Here is a 12,047-nt window from a genome sequence, read left to right as displayed (position 1 = left end):
CTATGTGCCAGACCTTGAGATAAGAAAACTTTTGCAATACCATTTAATCAAGTGACAAGAATTGTGTCCTATAATGGAAGGGAAGCCACCAGACAAAAGTGATGAACTGAAAAATTTAGATAAAAGAATAACACAGGTATAAACCCTGATGTGTAAATTACAGGTTCATGGATCTTGGAGGAACAGAAAGAGGCAATTATTCCAAAGAATTTAAAAATTCTTTTCATTTGGGACTTTGTTCCAGAGAATTAAAAGTGCCTTAAAAGGTCTTTCAATATTCAGATCAATTACAGACACTGAAAATTTGGTATGCAGTGGATAGTATGCCCGAATATATAGAGATCCACTCTCCACTCTTAAACTTTTTCAATGAAAGTACTTATGAGATAAGCTGCTAGCTTTTCTTTCATTTTCTATATCTGCCATCTACCTCCCAATCACAGAATCATACAGCTGAAAGGGATTAAGCTTTGCCACCCATGTGGGCTAGGCCAAATCACTCAACCTCTCTAAGCTCCAATTTCATCTGCTAAAAATTACGGGCTTTGACTATATGACCTCTATTTTAAATTAAATCTATGATGATCCTGTGATCCTTTGAGGTCATCGCTCCTTCATTTTACAGAAGAGGAAACTAAAATTCAAAAAAGATTAAACGTGATTGGCCCAAACTCACATAAGTGATAGAGGCAAAGTCAGGATTCAGACTCATCTCCCTCTGACTTGAAATTAACTTTCCCTGTCAGCTGTCAAATTAATTTTCCTAAAGCAGAGACGTGACCACGCTACCCCACTCTTCAATTAATTCCAGTGACTCCCTAACATCCTCAGGATAAAATACAAAATCCTCAGTTTGGTATCCAAAGGTTTTCACAAGGTGGCTGCATTCTGCCTTTGCAGACTTCTCACACCTTCTCCCCTGCACTTCCCTTATTCTGTGATCCAGTGACTCTGGCCTCCTAGATGTTCCTTAAAGAAGGAACTCCATGGCCCAATTCTGGGCATTTTCATGGTTGCCCCCAACTCTACCTCATGCCTGGAATTCTTTCCCTCTTCATCTCTTTCTCCTGGCTTCCTTCAAATCCCAGCTAAAATCCCATCTATTGGAAATCTTTCCTGATCTCCCTTAATGCCAGTGATTTCACTCTGCTGATTATCTCCAATTTCTTCTGCATAAAGCCTGTTTGTACCTAGTTATTTTCATACTGTCTCCATCAGACTGTAACCTCCTTTAAAGCAAGGACTATCTTTTACCTTTCTCTATATCCCCAGCACATAGTAGGGACTAAATAAATGTGTTTGATTGACTGAAACCATATTTTAGATGTTATTCATGAGGTGCTGTGGTTTAAATAATGTGAAAAAATGATCTGGTGGCCAACCTTCTAATGATTAACAGCAAGGTTGATCCTGGAAGGACAAAGTCCACATTATATTTCATCCTTCTACCCTTCCCAGCTTGATGGAACCTGCCAGAAGATCCCAAGTCACTTCCATATCACAATGAAGCATAAGCCTAGGACATTAATGGAGTTGTGTGTGGATGTACACCTATACAGTCAACCAAGAAGCATTTATTATTTACTACATGTTGAGCAGTATAATAAACACCAGAATTCCAAGAAAAAGAGAAAAGAATTCCTGCTTCCAAGGAGCTTATATTCTAGTGTAGGAGACAACATATACAGGAATCTCATTTTATTGTGCTTCACAAATATTGCTTTTTTTAAAAAAACTGAAGTTTGTGGCAATCCTTCACTGAACAAATCTAGCTGCTCATTTTTCCAACAGCACGTGCTCACGTTGTGTCTCTGAATCACATTTTGGTAATTCTTACAATATTTCAAACTCTTTCATTATTATGTCTATTACGGTGATCTGTGATCAGTGATCTTTGATACTACCACTAATTATTTGAGGGCACCATGAACCACAACCATGTAAGACTTCAAACTTAGCTGATTATAAGCATTGGTGCTCTAACTGCTCCACCAACAAGATGTTCAACCCCTTCTTTACCTCTCCTCAGGCCTCCCTATTCCCTGAAACACAACAATATTAAAGAACATGACATAAACTTAGTTGATAAAACAGTGGCAGAGTTTGAGAGGATTGACTCCAATTTTGAAAGAAATTCTACTGTGGGCAAAATGCTATCAGACAGTATTGCATGTCACAGAGCAATCTTTCTGAAAGGAAGAACCACTCAGCTCAGCAAACTTCATTGTTGTCTCATTTTCAGAAAATGCCTCAGCCACTCCAACCTTCAGGAGCCACCACCCTGATCAGTCAGTGGCCATCAACATTGAAGTAAAACTCTCCACTGGTCAAAAGTTATAATTATATATTTTTATTAAAATTATTAATTTAATTAATTGTAATCATTTAATTTTTATTTAATTATTTAAAAATTTAATTAAATTAATTTAATTAAAATTAAAAATATATTTATATATTATATATAGTGCATTATAATGCACTGAAGGCTCAGATGATGGTTAGCATTTTTTAGCAATAAATATTTTTTAATTAAGGCATGTACATTAAAAAAATTTAATATTACTGCATACTTAACAGATGATATAGTATAAATATAACTTTTCTTTGTACTAGGAAACCAAAAAATTCATGTGATTCACTTTACTGTGACAGTGGCTTTACTATGGTGGTCTGGAACCCAAACTGTAGTATCTTTGAGATACGCCTGTACATACTTGTGTGTATCCCTCAGAGGGGGAAGGCTCTAGCAGCTAAAGGAGACTCATACTACCCTTATGGACAAGGTGTGCCCAAGTGAGGAAACTACTATAGATCTAAACTACCATATAACAAATTGACATTTACATCCAAATGAGTCAATCATTAACATAAATAACTCATAGGGACTAGCAGTGAACTCAACTAAAGCTAGAAGGGTTTCAGAGCTTCAAAGTTACTTCTAATTCAATTAAACATTCATTATAGATTGTTTACCAACCAGCTTGCCCCAAGGACAGGATCTCAGAGCTAGAATGAGGGAAGACTTTGGAATTAGGACACAGTGCAATGTATATACAGTGGTATTCAAGTGGAGGGCACACACACACACACACACACACACAGAAACACATACACACACACAGAAACACATACAACCCCTTTTCCTAATTCTATACTAACTGCCTTAACTGAATTCTCCTCTTAAGGAAAAATTGAACTTTCCCCAACCAACCTCTGCCATAAATGACTGGGACAGACCAGTATCTAATAGGTGAGTCATTATATGTATACTCAGAGAGGTGTAGTATAAGGCAATACCCAGTTACAGAGGGAGGAACACCCACTGAGTGAGTCCCAGGGGGTTTAATCTTGGACATCTAAAGGCGGTTTAGGAAGCATGGAGAGTAAAAAGTTGGCAGTTGTGGGTAGGGCTTCAGTCCAATATTAACTCCCTTCATCTCCGCCTGCTGTGAAGCCTTAGTAAACATGTTTGGATCGGGATGAGGCAGCAGTCGGCTTTCTTCTAAAGAGATCAATACAGTACACTTCTCAGACCAGAAATATGTCTTTCTTGACTGTCCTAGTTTCTCTATTCTGGTTTATCCGGTTCAACCAAGTCTGTATAGGAAGCTGTTAGCCGGTGAGAAGAAATAACGAGGTTGTACCTACTGGGTCTGTCCTGTCCTCCACTTATTAAAAACAAAGACAGGAAACGGTGACCAAGAGAACCAAATGCAATGAGTCATAGATCAAGAGGTGAAAGAGATCTTAGAAGCCATTTAATCCAATCCTTTCATTTTACAAATGAAGAAACTGAAGCCAAGGAGGTTAAGTAGTCACAGAAGTAGGAGCATCAGAGATTTGAACCCAGGTCTTTTGCTTTCAGAACCACTTTCCGCACTACCTTTCCACACTACCTTGATAACCAATTAGATACAGTGATCTAGTGATAGTGGAAGCAGAAAGAACTACATAATTAGCCAAATCACTTCCAGAAATGCTGCTGTTGAATCACAATCACCACTACAATAACAATAGTTCAGGAAATGCCTATACATATGAATACATTTTAATAATAATAGACTAGATATGTGATTTCCTTGATAGATCAAAATCCAGATGCAAAAACTCCCTCCTCCACCAAAGCAACTCCATAACCCTTCTACAACTTATAGAGTTAATGAGTTGCCTGGGGGAAGTGAGAAGTTAAGTGATTTGTCCAGGGTCAAGAAAGCAGTATATGCCAAATGTAGGAATTGAATCCAGGTCTTGAGTTAAAGGCTATCTATCCATCACGCTTCTCAATAATATTAATCATTGTAAGAGATATTTAGAGAACGTTGTATTTACAAAGTGCTCTGTGTACAGTATCTCAAGCAGATGAGGGAGGCTTCAGTATTCCTATTTCACAGATATAGCTTGGTGAAAAGAACAGAGAGCTGGATTTGGAGGGGAAGACCTGGGCTCAAATCCCATCTTTACTATGTGACCTTGGGCAAGTTATTTAACTTGTCTTCATTTGTAAAGTGAGAAGAGTAGAACATAAATTCTTCCTAGTTATAAATCTATACTTTTGATTCCAGATTCTGGATGATTCCATCCAGAGAGGATGAGTCACAAGCATATCCTCATAAAGCTGGTAAGTATGTGTGGCAGAATTTGAACCAAGAACTTTTGACTCCAAGTCTAGCATCCTTTCCACTATACCATATGGCTTCTCAGACATAAAAGGTTGAAAAGTTAACTTTCTATGTAGGAAGATGGATATTTCTAAAACATGTATAGCTTGACAGAAAGGCAGGATATACAAGTGGTACTTAGAAATGTGGTTTTACATAGGTTATTTTTGTGCTTAAGATACCTAATGGAAGACACTGTGTGTTACTGAACTGTTTTGGAAATATTTGGTCAAATGTGTGCTAATTTGATGGTAATGGCATTTAAAGCAAACAAGCAAAAAAAAAAAGCTGTGAAAATGGCCTTGGAGCATTATCTTCAGTTACCTGAAGAGTCCCTAGTTGTTGTTTTGTTTTCTTTTTTTTTAAGCAATTGGGGTTAGGTAACTTGCTCAAGGTTACACAGCCAGGTGTTTCTGGGTGGATGCTAAGTGTCTGAGCCCGGATTCGATCCCCAGGTCATCCTGACACTGGAGCCAGTGCTCTTACTCGCTGTGCTATCTGGCCGCCTGTGATAGTAATGGCAATTAAAGATTCCCCTGTATTGGCTTGGTTTTCAAATTAATTGTGTTAAAACCCAGAGCTTGTTAATCCCACCTGTGGGATGGACTTGTTGATGTGAAAAGAAAGCCCTGAACTGGGAGGAGCTGGTGATGTAGATTTGGAGAGACACAGGAGAGAGGAAGAAGAACTTTTTGGAAGTAGCACCCTCGTGGAGGCAGAGAGAGACTGAGAGGATTGCTGAGGGCCACTTTGAATTGCCCTGGACTTTTGAGATCTGCCCCCGGAGCTGCCAAGGACTGAGGAGACATGGCTGTTTTGCTGGTACTTTGTCTGTCTGTTTTGATGTTGTTTTGCCAGATTTGTCCCCTGGTGAAAGACAGTCCTGTTGTTGAAGAAGTCCTGGAACTTTCTGTTGGTTAAGAGCTCCTGAGACTGTCCTGCAGACAGAGAGTGAATACTGCCCACTGGTGAAGGACAGTGCTGTTGTTGCAGAGGTCTGGGAACCTTTCTGTTGGTTCAGAAGCCCTGAAGAAGGATTTTCTTGTTGTATGTTTACAGAAATCCTGGGAGAGGGTTTTGCTAATGTTTTCAGGGGTTCTAGGACTGTTCTGCAGACAGAGGATGAATTCATGAAGAGACTGGCAATGTATCTTGTGGCCTTGCTAAGCCTTGTCTCCCCAGGAACTAAAATTGCTAAGAACTTGCCTGGTGTCAAGATGAAGAAAAGACCTCCATTTGGGTATTAAGTGCTGTGCTTAAACTTGTTGTAACTCTGAGGTAGATTCAATTGTGATCCCGGGGTGGGGAACTTTTGACCTTTATGTGTTCTATGATTGAACAAATGAATGTACTTTACTTATGATTGGAAACTAATCTCCATTTGAGAAGAGGGGCTTTGTGATGGACTAAATGAAGGTACAGCCTAGGGGTGGAGTAGTGTTTGGAACAGGGACTCTGTAATTAATTGAGTGATTGGAAGGTCCTGGGGTGGGGTAGTACTTGGAGATTATTGAATCACACTTAGTAAATGCTGTATTTTGAATGATGTCATATTTTGATCTTCTCTGTTCTTAATTTGTCACTGAATAAAATGGAGAGCACCTATGCTGGTATTTTGAACCTTGGGAAGTTGCCTTTCCTTAGCATTACAGTACACCGCCCCTGTTACTTTTTTTAAATACAGTTTATGTTAGGATACATTTTTATTAATTTAGAGAAGACAATGTCTGTGAGAAAACACACTTTCTTGTGGACTTTTTTTGGTGGTCACTGTGAGTGATTGTTTTTTTCCTTTTATTAGTTTCACATTCTTCCTTTGTTCTAAAACTCAGACTGACATCTAGTTTTGACAACCATAGTACATGTATAACTTATGATGCTGTTTAGTTTTGCAGTCTTGGTAAATTTTTAAACTGTGCTAACTGCAATAAATTATATGACCTGAAAAAAAAAAAGAAAAGGGGCTTTAGAAATTCAGATAGAGATAGAGAGGTAGTAGTCAGATTTCTTCTAGAGACAGAGAGATAGATAAATAGACAAATGGAAAGATAAATGAATAGATATATAAATGGATAAATAGGATAAATAGAGAGGTAAATGAACAAATCAATAGATATGTAGAGAGATAAATGAATAAATCAATAGAAAAGAGATAAAATGGACAGATGAGTAAATAGATAAATAGATTAAGAGATAGGTAGAGAGAGAGAGACAAATACACAGATGGACATATATACATAGCTGTGTATGTATCAAGCTGGAAAGGAGGTCAGTGAGTCATTTTTGTGACGCAGAAGTGAAGATAAAGTTGCTAAAATGGATAATATCTGTAAGAGAGAAAGTATGGAATGCTGAGAGTAGAAGCCACACTTGTAGGCCTGAAGGAAGGAGATAAGTCATGAAAGGAGAAGACTAAAGTCTGAGTCACAATATAGCCTCATGTTAGTTCTGTGACCTTGGAAAAAGCACTTTCCCCTTCTCAGTCTTAGTTTCCTTTAATTGCAAACCAAAGAAAATGGTGTGCATGAGGTCTAAGTTTCCTTCTGGCTCCAAAGTTCTGTGATTCTAGGAGGAAAGATGGAGGAACCCAGAAAGGCAGAAAGAGCCAAAGGAGGAAAGAATTCCAAGATGGCAGTGAATAATAGTGTAAATCGGAGGTTCCCAAAGTGGGGGGCACTGGAATGATCCAGGGGGGTGGTAGTAGCCTTGGGTACAATGAGTGCAGGGAGGGCAGTGGAAGAATAAGTGAAGAAAATTTTGAAAAGCCATTCATAAATGTTTCTTCTGTTGCATAACAGAGTTAAAGTCATAGTGATTACATTATTTTCCAAATAAACACACAAAATGCAAGTTATAACCAATCAGCGGCCAAGTATGTCTATAGGTCTTAACAAGCAAGTGTTGGCAGGTGAATGTGTCACTCATTGTCAGGAAGTCCAGCATGCATCTGCAGGAATATGTGCGTGTAATGACTTGTTTACAAAACAATACTACACGGTTATATGACACAATATTGCATCATCAAAATTTTAATGCAGGAAAAATCCCACAAATTTACAATAAATTACTAAATTTAAGATGTGTCATTTAAAAAAATTCTATTTTTTTGAAATGACACAAATGTAAAAATAAAAAACAATGCCAAACATTAAAAGGTTAAAGAAACTAGTACTATGCTGAGTAATATTTTTCTAAAAGGGGGCAATAGGCCAAATAAGTTTGGGAACCTCTGGTCCAAATAATGCAAAGGTCAAAATGTAGGAGAACTGAAAAAAGGCCACTGTATATATGACATCTTAAGTAGACACTGGTCCCTTTGAAAACACAAGTTGAAGGAAGGCTGGAAGGAAAGGATGAAGGGAGGAAAAGAGAAAAGGAAGGGAAGAATGAAATATTTATTAAGCCTCAACTACGTAGCAGGCATGGTCTTAAAAGCTTTTAAAATATTACCTCATTGATCTTCACCAACAACCCTGGAAGGTAGGTGCAACTATCATCTCCATTTTAAGGTTGAATAAATCAAGGAAGACAGAGGTTAAGGAACTTGCCCAAGGTCACACAGTTAGGAAGTGACTGAGGCCAGAAGAAAACACAGGTCTTCCTAACTCCAAGCCCAGCACTCTACTGACTGTGCCACCTGACCTTAAGAATAGTGGAACAGGGGCAGCCAGGTGGCTCACAGACTAAGAGCACCAGCTCCCGTGTCAGGATGACCTGGGGATCAAATCTGGGCTCAGATACTTAGCAGCACACTCAGAAACACCTGGCCGAGTAACCTTGAGCAAGTTACTTAACCCCAATTGCTTAGGGGCAGCCAGGTGGCTCATTGAGTAAGAGCACTGGCTCCTGTGTCGGGATGACCTGGGGATCAAATCCAGGCTCAGATACTTAGCACCACACTCAGAAATAACTGGCCGTATAACCTTGAGCAAGTTACTTAACCCCAATTGCTTTAAAAAAAAAAAAAAGAATAGTGGAACAATCAGTGACCATATCCAGGCAGTTAAGAGGTAAGTAGATGATAAAAGGAGGTAATAGAAAGTAGTGCATTTACTCTATGTGGGAAACGATTTAATAATCATCTTCGAAAATTATTCCTTCCAATCAAAAGACAAACCATTTGAGGTAACAGAGTAACAAACTTAGTTTTATGTTATAACTGAAGAGAAATTGAATACTTACAGTTCTGGGTTCAAATGTATACAGAGCTCGGAAGACTTTAACCTGCCCTGAAAATGAAAAAAAAAATACAATTAATTTCCAAAAGTAAAATCTACAATGCTATCTACCATCAGTATTATAAGACAATGCTATTATCTTACATAAGTATTATAAGATAATACCAACAGTATGATACACATTTATTTCAGCACTCCTGAAAGTTAAACAAGTGTGAAATTTATGGTCATTACCTAATATAATTAAGTTTCCAAGTTCAAACTCTAACCTGCTTTCCTCATCTCCTCTAACACACAGAAACAACTGAACTACTTAACATGCATCTAAACTCATTCTACCCTTTTCTTCCTCCTCTGCTTTTGCTTGAAATGTTCCCCACTCTCAAAGGCTAATAGATTTAGAATGGTAAAAGCCTTACAGACACATCTATTTCATGGATTTGCAAACTATGCAAGGCCCAAATCAAACCACTGCCTGTTTTTTGTATAGCCATGCAATAAGAATGGGTTTTAAAAAATATTTTTAAATAAATAACATTTTAAATTTATATTAAAGTTTTATTATATTTTAAAATGTAAAAACCATTTTTCTCTCTGCTGCTATATAAAAACAAGTGGGTCAGATTTTGCCCAAAGGTCATAGTTTGCCAACCTCTTGACCTATTACATTCTTATTTTACAAATAAGGATACTGAGGCCTAGATCAGTGCTTCTTAAAAAAAGATTTCTGAACGCGCAATGATCAAAAACTAATTAAAAATCAAATGTGTAATGAATTCAAGGTGTTTCTGGCAGCACTCACCCATGCTGCATCCTGCAACTTCACTGCAGTCTTGGTTCTGAACACAAAGCACGTGCATTTTGCACAGCATTTGCTCTCTGGCCATGTAATGCCAACGAATGCCACCAACACCAACATTTCAAAAGGAGTTATGAGTGGAAAAAGTTTAAGAAGCCCTGGGTTAAGTGACCTGCCCAAGGTCATTGAGATAGTAACATTTCAGAACCCAGGTACCTTCCATGAAGTCTTCCTTAATCCTTCTCAGCTGCACACAATCTCTTATGTTGCCCCTTCTTCTGATTTCTCATTTTCCTTGGCTGATACCCTTCAAACATCGATCAACTTCAAAAAATTTGTGATTTCTTAAGTGTGGACCTCTTGAATTGATATCATTCTAATTCACATTGTAATTAGTTGTACCCGATATTATGTCCTCTACTAAGCTCTTGAGGAAAGGGATCCTGTCTTAGATATCTCCTCCATCTCTGCATTCCCAGCATCAAGCACAATGGACTTGCCTATACCAGGTGCTTTTAAAAATCTCTGTGTGTGTATGTGTGTGTGTGTCTCTCTCTCTCTCTATATATATATAAAATAAAAAAGATATAAAGAAATAAATACACAAGGTAATTGATACTTTGATACTTCTTTCAGGAACCTTTAACTGTTATACTATGCAATCTTTCCCTTTTTTGCTTAAAAGAGAAACCCTGAATAATCATATTGGATTATTCTTCCACAGCAGTAACACTATTTTGAATATAATAAGTATTCAGTATATACTGGGAAATAATATATGAAAACAATTCATACAAAGCACTACTAAAATAAGTATTATTTGTTCAGTGAATGACCTAATTGATAGGCCTCCACCTCAGTGTCTCCCTTTTTCAGCTTAGAAAAGAGTTGAGGTTGGTACAAAAAAGACCATCCTTCTCTAGTTTTCTACTCTTGGTAGAGAAAACTAGAGAAACTTTGCAATATACATTCTACCCTTTCAGAGCTTAGGTTTTTTGTTTTGTTTTGTTTTCCTGTTTTGACAAAAATAAATTTTTGTTCTCTCTCACCAGGTACTTAACTTTCATTTTCAGTAGAGGTCATCTTTGTTAACGGTTCTGACAGCCTGACAGCTTACCTTTTACCTTACCATAGGCTACTTACACTTTAAACAACTTTTGAGCAAACAAAACAAAGCTTTAGGATTTAAACAAGTATTTGGATTGGTTTTATCATTATTAGGATAAATCTAAAATAAATACATTTTGCTACGACCTATCAGAACAAAAGGAAAATTATGGTACCTCTCAAAATCTCTAACAGTGACTACCCTTACTTGACTAATAAACAGAATACCAGACTTTGTAGGTGACTAGGTTTGGTAGTACCATGGAAAAAAATGCTAAATGTCATACAATGACTTAATGGCCTCATATCATATCAAATGGCCATTTGTTTTGCTTTTTAACTATGACTTTTAAGTCTTACAGATGAAAATTAAGAAAAGATAACTGGAAGAGAGACCAGCATTGCCAAGAAGTTGTACCAAGGAGGTGAAGAAGACTGAATGGGTAAGGAGGGCAGGGACTAAGTAACAGCTCACTCAGGAATAATCACTCCAGTACAAGTAGTCCATTAGAACATTTGAGATGGAGATGTCTGGCTTTTCACAGCTCACATTTCTTTTGTGCTACTACAATTCTGCTTTGTTCATGGAGCACAGCACCTTTTTTTTTTTTAAGCAATCAGGGTTAAGTAACTTGCTCAAGGTTACACGGCCAGTTATTTCTGGGTGTGGTGCTGAGTATCTGAGCCCGGATTTGATCCAGGTCATCCTGACACTGGAGCCGGTGTTCTTACTCGCTGAGCCACCTGGCCACCCCTAAGCAATTGGGGTTAAGTAACTTGTTCAAGGTTACACGGCCAGGTGTTTCTGGGTGGGTGCTAAGTGTCTGAGCCCAGGATTCAATCTCCAGGTCTTCTCAACACTGGAGCCAGTGCTCTTACTCGCTGTGCTGCCTGGCCGCCCCTCACAGCACCTTTCTTGATGCAGACATGCCATGCTGGATTGGCCATCTCCCATGTCTCACAATCAATACTAAAGTTCTCAATATTTAATATTTTTCCTCAGTTACATGTTAAAACAATTTTTAACATTTTTTTTTAGTTTCAAGGTCCAAATTCTAACCCTTTCTCCTTACTCCCTCCCTGAGATAGTAAGCAATCAGATATAGGCTATACATGTTATTGTGCAATCATGTAAAACATTTTCATCATTTTGTACAAGAAGATCCAAATTTTTAAAAGGAATGAAAGAAGGTGAAAATAGCATGCTTCAATCTGTATTCAGTTCTTCCTCCAGAGGCAGACAATATGCTTCATCATTAGTCCTTTGGGATTGTCTTAGATCATCGCAGTCATTGTATAATATTG

At 37.9% G+C, this 12,047-nt stretch overlaps 1 protein-coding gene across 1 annotated transcript in view; it reads right to left on the bottom strand.

Moving 5' to 3' along the window:
- Positions 1–12,047, bottom strand: part of OSTF1 (osteoclast stimulating factor 1) — a gene marked incomplete at its 5' end in the record, with an annotated part of 68,199 nt that overhangs the window by 18,729 nt on the left and 37,423 nt on the right. The window contains one exon of the mRNA XM_069085344.1: positions 8,841–8,887. Coding sequence (XP_068941445.1) covers positions 8,841–8,887 — 47 coding nt within the window. The remainder of the gene's footprint in view (positions 1–8,840; positions 8,888–12,047) is intronic.

The sequence above is a fragment of the Petaurus breviceps genome, unplaced genomic scaffold (assembly GCF_028583685.1).
Source record: "Petaurus breviceps papuanus isolate PSGF00001 unplaced genomic scaffold, PetGlider_PUasm1.0 175, whole genome shotgun sequence".
NCBI classification, from domain to species: domain Eukaryota; kingdom Metazoa; phylum Chordata; class Mammalia; order Diprotodontia; family Petauridae; genus Petaurus; species Petaurus breviceps.
This window is presented reverse-complemented; position numbering and strand designations above follow the sequence as displayed.